Source organism: Protopterus annectens, chromosome 8.part0 (assembly GCF_019279795.1).
Source record: "Protopterus annectens isolate FY-2018-M chromosome 8.part0, PAN1.0, whole genome shotgun sequence".
NCBI classification, from domain to species: Eukaryota; Metazoa; Chordata; order Ceratodontiformes; family Protopteridae; genus Protopterus; species Protopterus annectens.
The window spans coordinates 1,294,826,054-1,294,844,529 of NC_056741.1; the positions used below are offsets into that span (position 1 = coordinate 1,294,826,054).

At 39.4% G+C, this 18,476-nt stretch overlaps 1 protein-coding gene across 1 annotated transcript; it reads left to right on the plus strand.

The window, feature by feature from the left end:
- The first annotated feature begins 11,221 nt into the window (after window positions 1-11,221).
- Window positions 11,222-14,039, plus strand: LOC122808087 (P2X purinoceptor 7-like). The gene is made up of 2 exons (XM_044079062.1): window positions 11,222-11,858; window positions 13,667-14,039. Exons 1-2 carry the CDS (start codon window positions 11,679-11,681, stop codon window positions 13,925-13,927), a joined length of 441 nt encoding a protein of 146 aa, XP_043934997.1. The 5' UTR covers window positions 11,222-11,678; the 3' UTR covers window positions 13,928-14,039.
- Window positions 14,040-18,476: the final 4,437 nt, after the last annotated feature.

Below are 18,476 nucleotides of genomic sequence, written 5' to 3' on the forward strand. Positions count from 1 at the left end.
ATAAGTGTTTTGATAAAAATAGTGGATATCAGTTGGAAGCTAAATTGGGGGTGATTAGTGGGTACATTAGTTGTGTGGTTTACGTTTGTGGGGGTTAGTTGATTTGCTATGAATTGTATTGTTTCAGTGAAAAAGTTAGTGTAAGCGCCATCTATGGTCTCTTGGGAACTATGCGTGTGTTTAGCTGGGGTTGGGGTTGTAGAATCACCTTGATGAATTACTTCATTTAAGCCTGCCCAGATCTTTTGAGGGTTGTTTATGTGTTTTTGTAGGAGATTTATGTTGAAACTTTTTGTATCTAGTAAAATAATTTTTTTTGGATGATTCCTGCGTTGATGATATTTTAGATGGTCAAGTGGGGCTTCAGTTGTTCTCCAGCTGTCCCAGGCTGTGTTTCTAGTTTTGATTTTAGATTTGGGATCTTTTGTGAGCCATGGTGCTGTGCTTGATCTAGATTTTATTGTACGTGCTGGAGCATGGGAATCAAAGATATTAAGGCATTTAGTGTTAAAGTGAGCTATAGCCTATTGTAGTGGTATATATATATTTTTTTTGAACAGTCAACTGCTTTCAGTTCATTTAGGAATATAGCAGTGTCAAAGTTTTTCCTGTTTCTAAGTGTTTTATATTTGTTCTCGTGAGGGTTTCCTGCCTTAGGTTTTAGGATATAGGTTGGTAAATGGTCACTAAGGTCATCTGGGAGACTGCCAGCTGTGTACAGTTGAGGTCGGTTATTAACTAGCATCCAGTCCAGGATACTTTCCCTGTTGGTCGTTTTGTTTATCCTAGTGGGAGAGGTTATGGTCTGTTTAAACCCAGATAAATTGATAGGGGCGAGGGGTGGTTCAGAGGAGCAGGGGTGCCAGTTGCTATTGAAGTCACCAACAACTATGTTTTCTTCTGGATAGGTAGTTGATACCCAGTATAGGATATATTCTAGGCTATTTAAGTTGTTGCCTGGCGGAATGTAACTACAGATGATGTTCAAGCATTTGTTATGGTTAATCTGTAGTTTGGTTATGAGGAGTTCTGCATTATTGAATTGGGGTGGTTGAATGATGTCTCTGTTAACAGAGTATTTTTGTAAAGGACTGCTATCACACCTCCTTTCCTTGTAGTACGGATGTATGTATAATATATATATATATATATATATATATATATATATATATATATATATATATATATATATATATATATATATATATATATATATATATATATATATATATATATGGAATACATGCATATGATCAGACAGAACATAGCTGAACGTCACATTTTCTGAACAGAAATGTCTACTCATACACATCCATACGGTCATAGTGTGTAACATAACACCGAATTTGACATTTCTGATCGCTCAACCACCACAACAAGTGCTACCATGGGTCAATACGGGGGGATATTAGCCAGACTGGCATTTTATGTTCATGGATTCACTGTGTGAAAATACAGCATTGAGGAAACTTGGGTCACTACCTTTGACATTTAGGACATTGGACAACCAACATTCAATTAAATGCCTGTATTCCACTCTCTCTCTCTCTCTCTCTATATATATATATATATATATATATATATATATATATATATATATATATATATATATATATATATATATATATATATATATATATATATATATAGCTGTACTTTACATGTTCAAAATTGCAGAAAATCAAAGACCATATGGCCGAGACCATATGACCGACTTTCAAAATCACGACCATGTTAAACCCCCAAAGAAAAGCCACACCCAAAACACCTCCAGTCTTCACCTGCCTGTAAGCCATTTCAGGCTTTGTCCGGTGAATCACTCCCACTGCTTTGTATAAATGCTATCAAACAGTACTTTTACTTAAGATTCAACTGTCAGGCCTTCACTGAATAAGCTCATTGTCTTATATCATTGGGTTAATGTTTGAACTCCATCTCTCCATACAGCACAGACAGCTATATTCTGGCACATTGCATCCAGTTAATGTTAGTCAGTGAATTGTGAGTCTGTCTCCATGTTGAAGGGCGCTCACACATATTCCATCAAGTTTACGTGTATGTGAACAACCCTAGAAGAAGTGAAATCAAATTAATTTATGTATGTACATGTTAGTCTGTTGCCTTGTGTCAATATTTACTTGAGGAACTGAAATCGTATAGTCCGATACAAAGCCAGATGTTAAGACCTGGTGGCCTCACTTGCTTATGATGGCATAGCTTACATTTACAAATGGCACACTGACTGGGACTGTCACCAGCATGCATCCTCAGTAAATCAGGTGACCACTGAGCCTCTAATGTTATGTTCTGGATCATCTGACATAATGAATATTAGGTTTCTTGACTATCAGGCAGCACTTACCTGTTAAATTATGGCACTGATGTGCATTATCTTTATGATACATTATGTTTAACTACGCATTATACGTTGGACATATTACTAACTTACAAGTACTTCAATATTTCTGTTCTGAGCTCTGAACTCCCTCGGTACAACAAAATAGTTTTGAGTGTCTTCTGTGTGTTGCCCTTGGGAAGTGTAAAATCTACTGACATCACGGTTCTGTACGTGATCACATCTCACACTAATAAAGTATACTTCTGAAGGGACCATCCATCATGCAAGCATAGGAAATATGGCTCCAAACTATGTGTCATACTACCAGGTACTCAGAGCACATGGTCATCCTAGGAGCAAACAGACAATAGCATCTGCTGTTGTGTGTATCAACAGTTTCTTTTGCAGGTCAATGATATACTTATTAACGAAGGCACCATCCATCATGCATACATAGGAAATATTGGTCCAAACTATGTCTCATACTACCAGTTACTGAGAGCACATGGTCATCCTAGGAGCTGACAGACAATAGCATCTGCTGTCGTGTGTGTATCAACAGTTGCTTTTCGAGCTCAATGTCAAAACACTGATTAATGTCAGTGAAAATTAATATTGACAGTAACAGCATCATTAGGAAATATTCCAACTGTTCACTGTATCCCAGTAGCATATGTTTGTGTTCCAAGCCAGTGATTTGGTTTGTGTTTTTTCAGACCAGATCATTTTACGTTTTCAGCATATCCATCATGTCAGCAAGCACTGCCAATGCCCAAACTACACCCAACGGCAAGATGGATGGGAAAAGAAAGACACTTACAGACTCTGCTCGAAAAAGAGCAAAGAAGGCACGAGATGCCAAGCGTAACCAAACAAGAATAGCCATTGGTACTGAATTTGAAAGATGGATCACTTTGAAGCAGTCATTGCGACTTTCAACTCACACAGAAGTTGCCCGTCTCCTTCTGGATATGTAAGTTTTGATGTAATTGACTATGGCTCTATTGCTGTTACACTTATTAGATTCTTATTTTCTCAAATTTGTAAGTGACATATGCCGTTACTATGTTGCAGATATGACAAGTGTACCACAGAAAAAGATTTGCAGCATAATGAGCGACTTGCTCCAGTTCAACATTCCACACCAATGTGTTTCTGGAAGCATTCAGATGATTTGGATGAGAGCACAATACTGTCCTCCACCACGATAACAGCTACGACTGCAGACTACGACAAGACAGGGCAAGTATCAGTGACAGGGAACACATGCAATGTCCTTGACTTCTGCAGTCAGGAAAGATTAAAGTTGTAAATACGTGTTTTTCTTCTTTCGGCTTTTCCCAGTTAGGGGTCGCCACAGCGGAACTCCGGTCCGCTAATGATTGGCAGATTGGCACCAGATTTTTTACTGGTGCCGAGGTGCCAGCTCTATGCCCAACCATCAGCAAAGGCACGCCCATTCTACGCATGTCTTTCGAATGCCACTCGACCACAGGGAGTACATGCAGATTCCACACAGAAGGCACTCCAGCTGAGAATCAAACAGGAGAACCTCTTCATGTGAGGCAGCAATGCTAACGCTGCACCACCGAGGCTAACATTAAAGTTGTAAATACTAATTTCCTATATTTTTCTTTTTAGAAACAATTCAGTTGATCATGAGCAAAGCTTATCAGGTGAAGAACCACTCCAAGTTACTACTGTAATTACCGAACAGTCACCAGATCGCAGTCCTGATAAAGTAGTGGGACGTAGGCCTGTGGCAAGGTAGGTACCCTTATCACTTCTACTTTGCAAGTTCATAATAATCATACCTGTCATGCAATACCTACATGCATTTCAAAAACTATCATTTTTATTATATGCAGATGTCTTAATTGGACCAGCAATGCACCACAAGAAGACCTTTCAGGAACAGTGGACTCTTTAGTCTCCAGTCAGGAGTACACAAACTGGTACATCTATGGTGATAGTTTATTTACATTATCAGTTTCTGTGTTTCTTGTCATGTCACTAATAGTTCATCTCGTCTTCATCCATTCTCCTTTGTAATTATGATCATGGCATTTACTCCAACATTAATTTTGTGCAGGGATCCTGAACATTGCAATGATACTGACAATGAATTTGAACAGGTTGAAGAAGGATGCAATTCTGACAGGCTCGATCTATCAGATGCTACATCAACTGTGACTAATGATTATGAAAGTGAAGCTCAATCACTGTCACAGGCTGCAGTGCTGCTGGTGTATCAGGAGAAACTTCTTCAACTTGCTCGAAAGTGTATTTTCCACCGGTGTCACAAATGCAGAGCAAAGGTTTCACTGTCCAGTTCAATTTCCGGATCTTGCCTCACACTGGAATGGGTAAGTTTTTCAAATTACCTCAGTGCCTAACACTTTGAACTAATACTGTTTCTGTTAGTCTCGACTGATTTTCAGAGTTGATGATAATAGTCAGAGTATAATTATGTCACATACTTTTTCCAGCTTAGGTAATTACAGATGTCATGCAGTTCCTGTTGTAGACAATTGCTGCCACACAACTCATTGCATCATATGTCAAACTTAATCATAGAAGGTATTGCTGTAGTGAGGCAGCCTGAAACAAAGAATACAATGACACTCATAAACTCACCCAAAACAAATTAGTAACAGACTGTTCAACATATTATGGTTGAATGTATTGGCAGCCAGTAGTAGCAGGGGATGACAAACACTTGACTGTTTTAGGTCAGCCAAGGCTTATGTAAGGCAGCATGTGCACTGAAGACAATACATGTGTTGTGTTCAGTACATTAGCTGTGGCATTAGCTGCAACATGTAAGGTAACTGACATGTTGCTGTAATGGTAATTACTCATGTGCATGCCCTACATTACAGTTACTGTAATATCTGAGTACTAAATTGAAATAAGTATCACATTACTTTTTGTCGGATATTTGAAATAGGCTAGATAACTTGACAGAAAACTAATGGTAGCTTATGGTTTGCTCATGATGTGCCAATATGTTTTAATTTGGTAGAAGTGCTCCGGAGGACATGCTGTGTACCGATGGAGCAGCCAGCCACAACTCAAAAATGGATTAAATGCTGGAGATCTGATGCTGGCTACAGCAACCTGTCTCTCGGGAAATAACTATGCCAAGGTCTCACTACTTGCAAGTTGCCTTGGTTTACCAATTATGAGTCGATCATCTTTCTTCCGTTATCAAAGACTTTACATAGTACCAGTTATTGAGGAGTACTGGCAGGACATGGTTGGCAAGATGCTTTCAGCACGTAGAAATACAACAGTGATGATCATGGGTAACAGTCATTACTGTAATCTGTATGCATGACATGCACTTTTGCTCACTTCTTTCGGAACTAATGGCTTTTGTATTCTTATTCATCTAGGTGATGCTCGTATGGACAGCCCAGGGCATTCGGCCCAGTACTGCACGTATACATGCATGGATGTTGCCACCAAAGAAATTATACTTGTACAAGTCATAGACAAGCGTGAAACGGAATTAAATTCAACTGTAATGGAAAAATTTGCCTTTGAGAGATGCATGGAAATCCTTTTGCGGCATGAAGTTCATGTGGAGGAAGTGGTTACCGATGCACACCTACAAATTGCTAAAATAATGCGTAAGCATCCTAAGATAGTGTCAACTTTACTGTCTTGACTTGTGATGCATCTTTCACATGTGCCTGCTCTATATACCTATTGTAGTCAATGTCAACTGCATGGTGTGGAGTTTGCCAAATGTAAGAAAATTGTGTGATAGACAGTTATTTCATGTACACCTGTTTAGTATTTACTTTCCATGCATAAATTAGCATGACCGATTATTAGCTCAGATTTGCATAAGCATTGTGTGGCCACTCTATCCGAATTCTTGTAGAGTGCACTACAGTGCATGACTACTCAAACTGCTTGACTGACATGGCTAGTAATCAGCATGTTTATTTTAGACTTAACTTTCTTAATCCTTTTGTACATATGCTTGTAAGTACTTATTTGGCATTACAGTCATATCTGTGGTGTTATAAATGGGTAGTTCATCTGTATTTACATAACGTATCTTGCTTTTGCCATCGTGGACTGTGGGTGGACAAGGGGTCCTCAGACAAGTGCCTTACCAGGTTTACTTAACTTATGCTTTTAAGGCACATGTAACATAGAGACAGTGGCACTGCTGATGTTGACCATCACAATGATTCATGCTTCTACTCCAACAGGGACTCGGTTCTCCACAATAAAGCATTCGTTTGACGTATGGCATGGAGCCAAAAATCTAGGGAAAAGAATTACACAGGTATAATGCAACCAAGGATGCCAGTACTAAGTGACACCCCCATTATATGTGTTTTCTACTGGAGTTCTTTCAGCCATACTACACCTTTTTAATTTTTTCCAGGCTGGTAAACGACGTGGATGCAGAGTTTTACGAAAGTGGTGCAAGGAAATAACGAACCATTTCTGGTATTGCTGTCAACAATCTGAGACTGTGGACCAATTTATGGTAAATCTGATCTACACATGCCTTTGCTGTGTATTGCATACCAGTCATGTTTGTATCAATAGTTTCTGCAATTTGATGACTATTGCACTTGTCCTTTCCCACTGCAGATGAGATGGAGTGGCATTTTACATCATGTAATTGATGAGCATGAGTGGAACACACAAGATGGCTGAGAAGATGCAGTCTGTAACTGTGAGCACGAACAACTTAGCCAAGAGCGAACTATTCCATGGATAGAGCCAGACAGTCCTGCACATAAAGCATTGGAAGAAATTGTTTATGACGACAAATTATTCAAAAACGTCCACTACTACTTGAGCTACAGGTAGAGAACATTCCTTGCCTGTGTAAAAGTATTTGAACAAAAATTGTCAGCATCTGTGAAAGCTTGTGTGTGAATACCGTTCACTTAATATTTCAGTTGCATATGTCTGTAGTTTAATACATTTTTGTCGTATGGATGAAGCTAACTGATTACTGGTTCATGCATAAATACAAAGAGAATTATGTCATTGTTTTGACACTGTGTGCTTCCCTTTGTGACCTTCATTAATGCATTTAGTTTCCAAATGGGATTCTGAAATGTATGTCTTTATCTATTGCTCATTGCCATTTGTGGGAATGGCCCAAGTAGATCTGATCCAAGTCAGCTGATGACTACTACAGTAATAGTTGTATTATTGAAAGAAAACATTAGGATCAGCACTGTCCAATGCCAATGGTCACAACTATCACAAAATGGGATGTACAAGTTATACATTAATAATAGTCACACATATAATCTTTTTCCATTTCAGGCATACAGCTGAACTGGAACAATTTCATCAGCACATATTAATGTATGCTTCTAAAAGGAACTCCTACACATTCCCAGTATTTCGGGCCAGAAATTACCTCGCAGCAATTGATCACAACATTCATGTTGGAAGGCCATACATGAGAAATCAGCATGGTAATGTGGTGTAAGTACTGCCTATTTTATCAGTCTATTACTGTTGGACAATTAATTGTAAATAGTTAGTAGTGGTCAGTAATACGTACTGTATCAAGCAATATTCTGGTTGTGGAATACCTACTGTGTGTAACAGTTTAAAGTAGTCTGGCAATGTTTTTTGTTTCACTCTCTGCTACATTTGGATATGGCAGCTTAGACACTCATGAGAGTCTGGCTCAAGAACAAATATTGTGCCAGGCTCAACTGTCAGTGATGTAATTACTAAAGCAAAAAGAGTATTTAAACAGATAGGATAATTGCCATACACGCAGCAGTTAATTGTGTGCATAAGCCCAGTTTTGTTCAGGCCCAGTATAATGCTGCTATCATGCTCGAATGAAAAGCGGGCAATGTGATTCCAAAATGTAACCCTCATTTTGAATTTTCCTTTTTTCAGGTATTCTCGTAAGTTCAATAAGAAAAGCTCACGGTGGACCATAACTCGTTGTAAAGTTAAGAAAGACTACAGCTATTTTCGTGATCTAAAAAAGATGATATTGATTCACAGAATGACCAGCACTAGCAGTGTCGTAGCATGCTCCATATTGAGAGAAGATGACCCAAGATGCATACAGTCCACAATAGCACCGTTCCCACCACCAGATACCAACCTTCTGATTGAGGAGCATGTCTCACGTCTGAAATGATGGAAAGCACTTGGTGATAAGGAGACATGATTTGTCAGTGACAAGTGGCCTAAATGGGCACAAAGGTGGAATTGTCAACATGCTCCAATGAAGGAGGGTGAAGTGCAGTTGGACCATTCAAGGGAAAGTTACTTATCTGTTTGTCTGTTTGTCACTCTTTTGTCAGTACGGCCTGTAGTCTTAATATAATCTGCTCTACAATTTCAGAATGTTCAAATATCAATGTAAACTATCTTGCTGTAGGAATGATAATAGTGTAACTTATACGTGTTGATGGATGGTTGGATTCCGGCAGGTAATATTGATATCAGCTTGTTGGTTTTCTCTGCCTACTCCACAATGAGGTCATCAGAAACATAGCATGATTCCTCTTCAGTCATGATCAAGTGGAATTATGCAGAGGTTTCAGCCAATGGTTTTCTACAAAGGTTTTCCTTCATACAAACGCACAGGCATTTCCACTGTCTGAATGTGGTACCTAACAGCATGGGAGTGCCCAGCAAGGTTGTTGTACACCTACTTTTTCTATGGAGTCTAAATGTCTCAGTTCACACATAGGCAGGGTGAGTGTTCTGACCATAGGCTGATACTGGAGGTAAACATTTACCATCACACCAGCATTCTTATAGTCTCGCTCTGTGGGTATCATGGAGTCAGTGAATCAATAAGAATGTGTCGCTAAGACATTCATGGTTTCTTTATATCTTATTTCTTGTTTTGGGTCCAAAGAAGTTGGTGGCATGCAAGTAACACTGTGACAAGTGTGATGGACCTCAATGGTTGGGAAATACTAACTCTGGTCGTAAAACCATTAAGTGGCAAAATAATGTCACATGTGCAAGTCAGAGGTTCATCGGAAGACATCAGGCACTTTAAAACATAACACATATATATTCTGTCACATCAGTGATACATTTCTCTCAGTATACTGTTTCAGAGTTAGATTTTTTAGTCTTGTAAATGTGGGGAAATTGGAAATGATCTCTCACAATGATGGCCTGCCTACTGTTATAGAAATTGTAGGAAGATACTATTGTAAAGTCTGTGCTACAGGTACTTACTAACACCTAAGGTTAATAATTTTACAGGCAAGTTGGAGTTGAGTGCCACAACAGATATGGGCACACAATAAGTCTCAGGATGGAGTAGCTATGCATCAGTTGTTGTTGTCTTTCGGCTTTTCCCGGTTAGGGGTCGCCACAGCGGAACTCCGGTCCGCTAATGATTGTCAGTCAATTTTCATGGTGCCGAGTAGCGAGCTCGATGCCCAACCTTCAACGAAGGCACGCCCATTCACGCATGCATTTCAGAACGCCACTCGACCCGCAGTGAGGACATGCAGACTCCACACAGAAGGCACTCCCCATACACTAGCTGAGAATCGAACGGGAGAAGCTCTTGCTGTGAGGTAACAATGCTACCGCTGCACCACCGCGGATTACAAGTAGCTATGGACAGATTTAAAAACACTGAATTGTGTAAATATGTACGAGTAGCTATGGAATTAGCCCTAGTACATATTTTCACAATTCAGTGTTTTTAAATCTGTAAACCACGGATAGATGGCTTCTGACTTTAAACTCTTCTCAGTGGAGATGCAGGGAGAAAGGCTGCAAGACAATATTCCAAATTTGCTTTTGCTACAACTGGCCACAGTACTTATTTTACTTTGAGGATGTTACAGCAGTTAACAGAAGATAATGTACAATGAGGACATGATTACTGATTCAAACAGCAGAGTAAATAGTCATGGTATACATGATATAAACAAGAGACTGAGTAAGTGTGTACAGGCAGTTTGTATAGTGTATAACTTCAACAGATACTTACATAGCTTTTGAACAGGTCAATAATTGTAAGTGGGGTACTGTAAGAAAGGCAGAAATGGGGCGACAGTTCTTCTAGGGCAAAATATCTTCTCCAGTCTCCTCCACTAGCAGACATTAATGGATACACATTCATTCTGTTATGTGTTGCTACCTCTATGTTCAGACAGTAGGCTGCTCCAAACAAATTCCAGGATTCTTGGACTGGCTTTATTCAAAATCAGTTACCATTTTCTGTATGAGTCTATGTAGCACACCTGTACCTGTTTTGTGTGTGTCACACCCAGCTAATAAACTAACAGATAGAATCTGAGCCGTCATTCCCGTTTGTAAATATCAGTCATTCCCAGTACAGTCATACTGATGTTGCCCGCCCAAGCATGGTGCTTATTTCTTCCTCACTCAACTTTCTCTTGTGTTGTCTGTATGCAAATAAGTAATCCTAGGCATAAAGATGCACCAGATGGACTTGACTCGATTTTTGTCGACCACAACTGCATGTAATAGACTTGCTGTTTCCAGCAGCATTAGCAGTATGTGCATCTCATTCAAGTTTCTCTGTTTTGGGTGTGACTCCTAGAACAGAAATCTCCCAAGCTGCTCAGGAGTAGCTCACACCTTACTCATGAGTAACTCCTCTATGCGCCGAGCTATGTGTGCACCTTCACAGCATGCAACCTCATTTATCCAAATGTGACTTTCTATTCTCTTGTCATCTTGTAAATAATACTGATCGCAGTATATTTAAACCATGATTAACACCATGTAACCTGACTTTTTTTTGGTGACGTAATCCTCACCCCGATCAGGTAGGACCATCGAGCTTTTACAGGAGGAGATGAGTAGATTGATTTTTTTTTTTCACATGAATAGGCTGCACCTTATTGTTCACCTGTCCCATGTGAAGTGATTTGCCTGTATAATGTGATCATTTTTAAAGGCTGCATAGTGTGTTTTGTATGTCATGACTAGGCGGATATTCTGGACTAGTGGTCAACATCCTTTGGCAGCATATGGCACATCCTTACAGGAGGAAGTAGCAATGCTGCAAGGCATCATAAGCTGGTTGTATGTAGATTGTAATTGGGTTAATGTGATGGATGATGACATATAAAAGTCTCACGGTTCCTATGTTTGCTGTACTGCATCAACCAGTGATTGAAATACTCTGAAACGGAAGAGGCACAGACAGGGAAACATTGTGACAAAACAGATAGGCTGTGTAATGGTGCTAATGCTGTATAAAAATGGCCTATATGGAACAAGAAATCTGTGTTGTCAACTATTGTAACAATGACACTGAAGGTATTGACGAATTTTAACCATATACTTGTTTCATCTGACTCCTCCACAGAAAACCATGAAGGGTAAGACATTGGCAGGTACAAAGTGCCAAAGGTCTGTTTCAGCTACTGAACAAAGGACTGCAACAAGGGTTTCCACAGGTGCAGGACAACGTAGACGCCGACAACGTATGCCAGAACACAGACAAATGTGTACTCCAGCAGCAAGTAGATGTGAGACACAAGGGACTTTGGAAGTAAGCTCAGCACTTCTTTGTGTAAATAACTGCTCATAGCTGTAGTTACATGTTACATGACAGAAGATATGCAGTAATAAAATTTTGGAAAAGAAATAATGTAAACCACATAAAAATTAGTTGTCTGTATTTTTATATACTTTAAAATATTTATTTTCTATAACTGCGTAAGTACCTTTCCCTTGACATCTGCTGCTGTAATTTTACTTTGAAGCATTAGGCATGGCAATGATTCTGCATCACAAGTCAAAACTATACACTTACCTAATAATGTTAAGAATAACCATTAATGTAGCATTTCTACAATTACCTCAGGGCAGTCTAGCTTGCCGATATGTCTGTTACAAGGAAGTAAGGAGGTTTACATTGTGGAGGACCCCAGCATGCCTGGTTGGTTTTCTCAGTAACACAGGCAAGTCCTTTGTTTTACCTGTAATGGGCCCATTGCCAGCCTTCAGGCATTGGACTAGTTCTTGAACTATTTTGTTTATGACATGTTATGCAGATACAACTATGTTGGTGTATTTGATTGAAATTGCATTGAATATATTGTACCCGTATGTCTATTATGATCATGTACATAGTTAGACATTAGTTCCTACATTTGTCAGTAACAAGGATATATTTACCATTTTAAGGACCGAATTCGTGCTTTAGGCAGTGAGGACCTGCGAAACATATGTGTAAGAATTGCTGAGCGGAATCCAGACATTCTTCTTGAAGTCCTTGACAGTCGATTCCTACATGGTCCCGAAGTTTCACAACATCAACATAGTCCGGATGCTCCTGACTGGTGTGTATGCAACCGCTGTAAATGCATGCCGACTGTCATCGAGAGTGTGTGCTGCAGAATGACTCCAGAGAACTGCATCTCCTCGTCACAAGTAATACATATAAGTTAGTGTTTGCTAGCCTCAGAGTGCTGAATTTATGAGTAAATGGATGAATTGGAAAAGAGTGCAGTATACATTGCAGGACAATCGAGTGTACTTGACATACCTATAAAAAGTGTATAGATTTGCAGAGAAGGTCAGGATTTTATTTTCATAACTGTGATTCAATGTCATACTATTGTGGTGTTCCGGGAAATTTCTGCCAATTCAATTAGTGCGGAAGTTAGCAAGGAATGACAGCGATTTGCTTTTCATAATTCAGACCTTTCAGAAAATTCAAGGTAATGCATGATATGTAATGGCATTCATTATCACTTTCTGTGACCAATACATGCACATTTCCCCTCATTTCAAGCCATAGCTCTTGTTTTATTTATAACTTGGTAAGTATTATAAGTTGAAGAGGTTGAGAGTTCAGACGTTCACAGCATGTGTAGACATGACAAAGCTTAGGAAGGTGTGCATACTGATAGCCATCAATCAGCATGTTTAAGGCTGTAACATTCACCATAGACACAGTTGAGACGTGTGGTTTTTGAGGATATGTGAACACATGTATGCCGAGTGTGTCTGTCACATGTACTACACAATATAAGAGAACAGGCAGCATGGCATCAGTACTGTCCACATCTACCTATTCATTGAGTAAGAGTTGATTTCCACATTTATTACCACACTGACTACATATGGGAAAGTGAAGTGGAATACTAAAGAGTCCTTCACCACAGAGGTTTTGCTTTGGAAGGGCAATGGATACACTAAAATGCTAAAATATGTGTGACTTGCACTTTGACAGACTGTGAGCAACACACTTCAATGTACCATGTAGTGCATGGCCCAACTGTATTGTAGAAAGAACATTAATGAATGTACTGTATGCAGTCGAAAGTAATAACTGTTCTCTGTTGCACTCAGGAAATGCATCAATGTGTCCTCCAGCGTTGTGTCCTACAGACAGCTGAAGCATACCGGCGGTCATTATTTGGACTACCGATGGAAGCAGATGAAAATAAACGGTACAGACACACAGCTTACCGTCAATACATTGTGTGGCGTCATGGACGTTTGGGGACTGGAAACAGGAGAGTCATTCCCAGCTGTTGTGTTTGGAGAATTTGTGACAGATATCCAGATGCCAATGGTATTTACACAGGTTTCCGGCCCACCAGATTTTAGATATACATACTGTCACAATACCATACTCATTCAGTTGTTCTGTTGTTCACATTCTATGTCTTAATAGTTTTCCTGTGTGTATGACTATGAATGTAATGTCTTCTGTTGCACAATTGACCCGTACAACGTCATCCATTGTACATGTAAGAGTGTGTTGTTAAAATAAATTGTTTGGAAAAACAGGTTGCATCCTCTTTGTTTGATTTATGTGAAAGCGTGGAAACAACTGCACCACACAACATCTGCATTATATAATTTCATATTAGTTTGGGCATGCAGAGCACAAGACTGCTGTAACTTCATGTGCAGTGTGTTGCACAAAGGGTAAAGAAATGAATAATTGCAAAACTAAACAGTGTTTACCTATAGGTATGTTGCATGTGAAACATAAAGGTCCTACCAAACACCCTAACATTGGGTGATTTCAAGTAACCAAACATTAACTGGGAGAACTACTCAGGTACTAACTCCCTTGCCCATCATTTCCTAGAATTCATAAACTCAAACACTCTGGATCAACTGGTCAACACTACCAGCCACAGGATCCAAATCCACCACTCATCATTTTAACTCCCTCCATGCCCTAAACTGGTTGGAACTACCAAGCTATCTAACTTTCTTTCAACTAACAACAGCACACAAGCTCACTTTTAAACCCTCTAGCTGTCCATCACTCTCGTCTTTCTTAAAACTTCACCAGCCACACCGAACACTTAGATCCACAAATCAAAACCTCTTGGAACTTTACAAATCTTTACATTCACCAGGCCAACTATTACTATGATTCTCCCTTGCTAGATTATGTAACTTTCTTTCCCCCTCACATTAGAACTACTAGTTATCACTTTTGAATATCTGTTAATATTGTCTTTCTGTCTGAAACTTTTCTTCTCGGGCCTCCATTGAAAACGGGATAGCTTGGGCCAATGGAATTTACCAGGTAACAAACTGAAGTAAATAAATAAATAAATATCCCGTAAGAAGACATAAGGAAGTATAGCTGTATAGGATGTAATTGCAGGAATTGGAGTAATTTGTGGAGGCTATGATAGCCCCATTATTTATGATGGTGGGAGTTGGAGTTGGGGAATTTACAGTGTTCCGTAGTTGTGTAATGGCTACCCCAAATTTTGTGCGATTGTTTTGGTGTTTTTTTGGATCGTAGTATACTATCATTTTTTCCCGTCTTGATGTCTTTTTTAAGTATGTTTCTTATTTGTCGATAAATGATAAGGTAAGTTTGTTTTTTGGTATCTTGATTGTGGGACCAGGCTCTGTGTCTCTGTTTGAGAAAGGTTTTGGTACCCTTTGTTAGCCATAGGTTCATAGGTGTGTACTAGGCCACCGGCCCTGGAGCCTTTACAAGCCTTGCCCATAGAAGTGCACTGGTATCATGCTGCCATTAGTTCATGGTGCCTCTATCAAGTAGAGTTACTGAAGTGATCCCCGGGGTGAACTTTCTATTTCCCAGCCACTCATCAAGATTTCTCTTGAAAAGGGGCAGTGAGGTGCTCTGTTTGACAGGTATGGGAAGTCTATTCCAGAGCATGGGCAGTCTCTAGGTTATGATGCTGTCACTCAAGCATGTTCTGTTGATGGTGGTCATGAGGTTGAGGTCCCTGAAGCATGTGGTGCAGAGTGACTAGGATTTCTTTAGGCAAAACTTTTAGAACAGGGCTGGATCAGACATTGATTTGTAAGTCAAGCAAAGATTGCCTCTTAATAGACAATATGAGACAGAGAAAGGCTGGACTTTTTTTTGTCTGTCCATGTGGGGCATGTGTTTAAGGCCTAGGATCCTCTATGTGTGGTGGGTATTTCAGTGGCCTTTCCAGCTGTGGCAGGTGTTTATTGAGGTACATGCAAAATGGGGCATTATACTCAATGATTTTTCTAATGAGGGACAAGTAGAGAGAGATGATGACCTCTTTCTTCCTGGATGCAAAACCCTTGGTAATGAGATGTGCCACATAGAAGAACTTTCTGACCACAGTGGCAATGTGATGGTCAAAGGAGAGGCTGCTGTCAATCTGTGTCCATGATCTCTTTTAATGCCTTCAGTGTTCATTGGGCTACCATCACTGTAGTAATTAGTGGGACCTTAGTTTTTCTCAAAGGGAATGAGGACGCATTTTTTGACATTAAGTTTAAGGCCATGGTTTCAACAGCAGTTATTGGTCTCCGTGAGGCCTTTGTGTAGGATGCCTACATCACTTGTGGAGTTAATAATGGCTCTCATATTGCAATTGTTGGTGAACTTGGTCAGCCAGAGTCCCTCCATGTTGGGCTGGACATCTGGTAAGTAGATGCCAAACAGGAGAGGACCCAATACCACTCAATGACTGGTCGGCAGTCTGACTTCGAGTATGCTACTATTACGCTGTGGGTTCTGTCAGCCAACGTGCAACATACCTAGTGATATAGGGGTTGGTGTTAGTTTGGTGAGTCTATCACTAATTCCTGAGTGAGGAATGGTATGAAAGGCCTTGGCCAGATCAAGGTAGGCTGTATGAACTGCCTTGCCCTCATCCACAGCTCTGGTGACTGACTCCAAGAAGTAAACCTAGTTGAGCAGGCATGAAGTACCATTGACAAAACCAAATTGCGTGGGATCTAGAGTTTGGAGCTTCCCTATATCTTTGTTAATTATGTCCATGAAGGCATGCTCCATAGGCTTACATATCAGACTTGTCAGGCTAATGTGCCTAATAGTTTCCAGGGTGCTTAGGAACAAGTAATGAGACTCATGGGACATGGTTCGGGACCTATATCAGGCTACAGTCTGAATCGCCATCTTACCCAATGTTAGCTGCAACTGAAGTATCTCAGATGCGTTTTGCTGGATACTAGTCTGGCGGTGTGCATATCCTTTTATGAATATGAAAATGCCAGCATCTTTGTACTTTATGTCCATTTTCTGGGCCCAAAAGGTGTGGAATGAGTTATAGACTGGTAATGCAGGGGTGCTTTCTGCTGCTTTACACCAGGTCTCCGTTACAGCATAAATGTCGATGTAAACTATGTGGAGATGTTTGAGTAGAGTCTGGTCACACTGTTGTCGGAGGGACTATTATATAAATAAATAAATAAATATATATATGTGTGTGTGTGTGTGTGTGTGTGTGTGTGTGTGTGTGTGTGTGTGTGTGTGTGTAGGTGTACTATCATAAGGTAAAGAAAAACATGTAAATTCCTGGTCAAACTACCAAACATAATGTCCTGAATGTATAAAGTCTGTCACTGGTAAGCTTGAGGGACATTTTCAAAAAGGACAAGTCAGTATGAATATCAAAATTATACAGCATCTGAAATTAAATCGGATATCTATACACTTCCTTTCCAATCCAGGAATAATTTCAACAGTACTAGAAATGTACACAGACAGTACATAGACATACATACCATTGAAAGGAGCAGTGCTGAGACAACAGTTGCACAATATTTTATTTATTTATTTATTTATAGACATTTGTTAACCGGGTTTGTCCAACTGGGTTTGTGGCCCATTTTCAGTGGAGACTTGAGGAGAAAAACTACAGTAGTACATTTTTAAACAAGTACAATTTTAAACAATATTGATATAATATCAGTTATAGCAAACAGATTGACATATGTTGTGTTACATGCATAAAGTGATAGTTGCAATAAAAAGAAGCTAAGTAACAATTTTACATTGATATAGTTGAATAGGTCAACAATAAAAAAAATTTGTTTGTATAAAGCTATGCAAATGCATAGTAGACACATTGGAGACAGAGGTGTAATGAGGTGCTAAGTATAGTCCTTTTGAGTGTACATAAAGTTGGTACTCAGTTGATCCCGCTTACATAGCATAGTAAAAAATGTAGACTCTGTATGTATCGAATGGACAGCATTTCGGAGTAGCAGGCAAGCAGCTTAAGTGCTTCGTCAGGTCCTCTGGAATATCTATTTAACTGTTCGCTCCAAACAAGCTCTGTTCCTCATGAATGGAGAACAGCAGCAGTCATGTGAATGAACAAAGGTGGCCCATCTATACATACTTGAAACTGCAGACACACTAGTGTCACTAGTCTTGTATGTAAAGCCATGGAAAGAAGTGTCATGGAAATTAAAAAAGCAGTCAAAACGGCAGAAGAAACTAAAACGGGAAACAACTTAGCGTATAATGAATTTAATATCCGCTTTCGTTAAAACAAACTTCATCAGAAAACAATGAAAGTGAACAAAGTATTTAAATACAATAGTCAATCAGAACGTCATATAGTTAATCAAACAAGTAATTAACATTTAAAAGGGAATGACCGTGTGTAGAAATACTGCAAAAACATTTAAAAACACAGTTGTAAAAACACAATTAAAGTAGTAGTTCTAATAAACTACTTCTGTCTATTTGTTTGGACAAAGTTAATTTACGGTGTTTTAAAAAACATTTCAAATTAACAGATTCATTCAGCCCTGGTGGATGGTCTGAATGTAATCTAATCTGCCATAAAGTTTCACGTTGCTCTACAAAATTCCTAAAGTCCCCAGCTCTCCCATCGTATTTACACTTTTCCAGAACAGTAAA

Excerpts from the sequence above, each read along its gene's own strand:
- LOC122808087 (XM_044079062.1), top strand. The coding sequence starts at position 11,679 with ATGAAGGGTAAGACATTGGCAGGTACAAAGTGCCAAAGGTCTGTTTCA. Across the intron at positions 11,859-13,666 it reads AGACACAAGGGACTTTGGAA|GAAATGCATCAATGTGTCCT; the intron begins GTAAGCTCAGCA and ends TGTTGCACTCAG.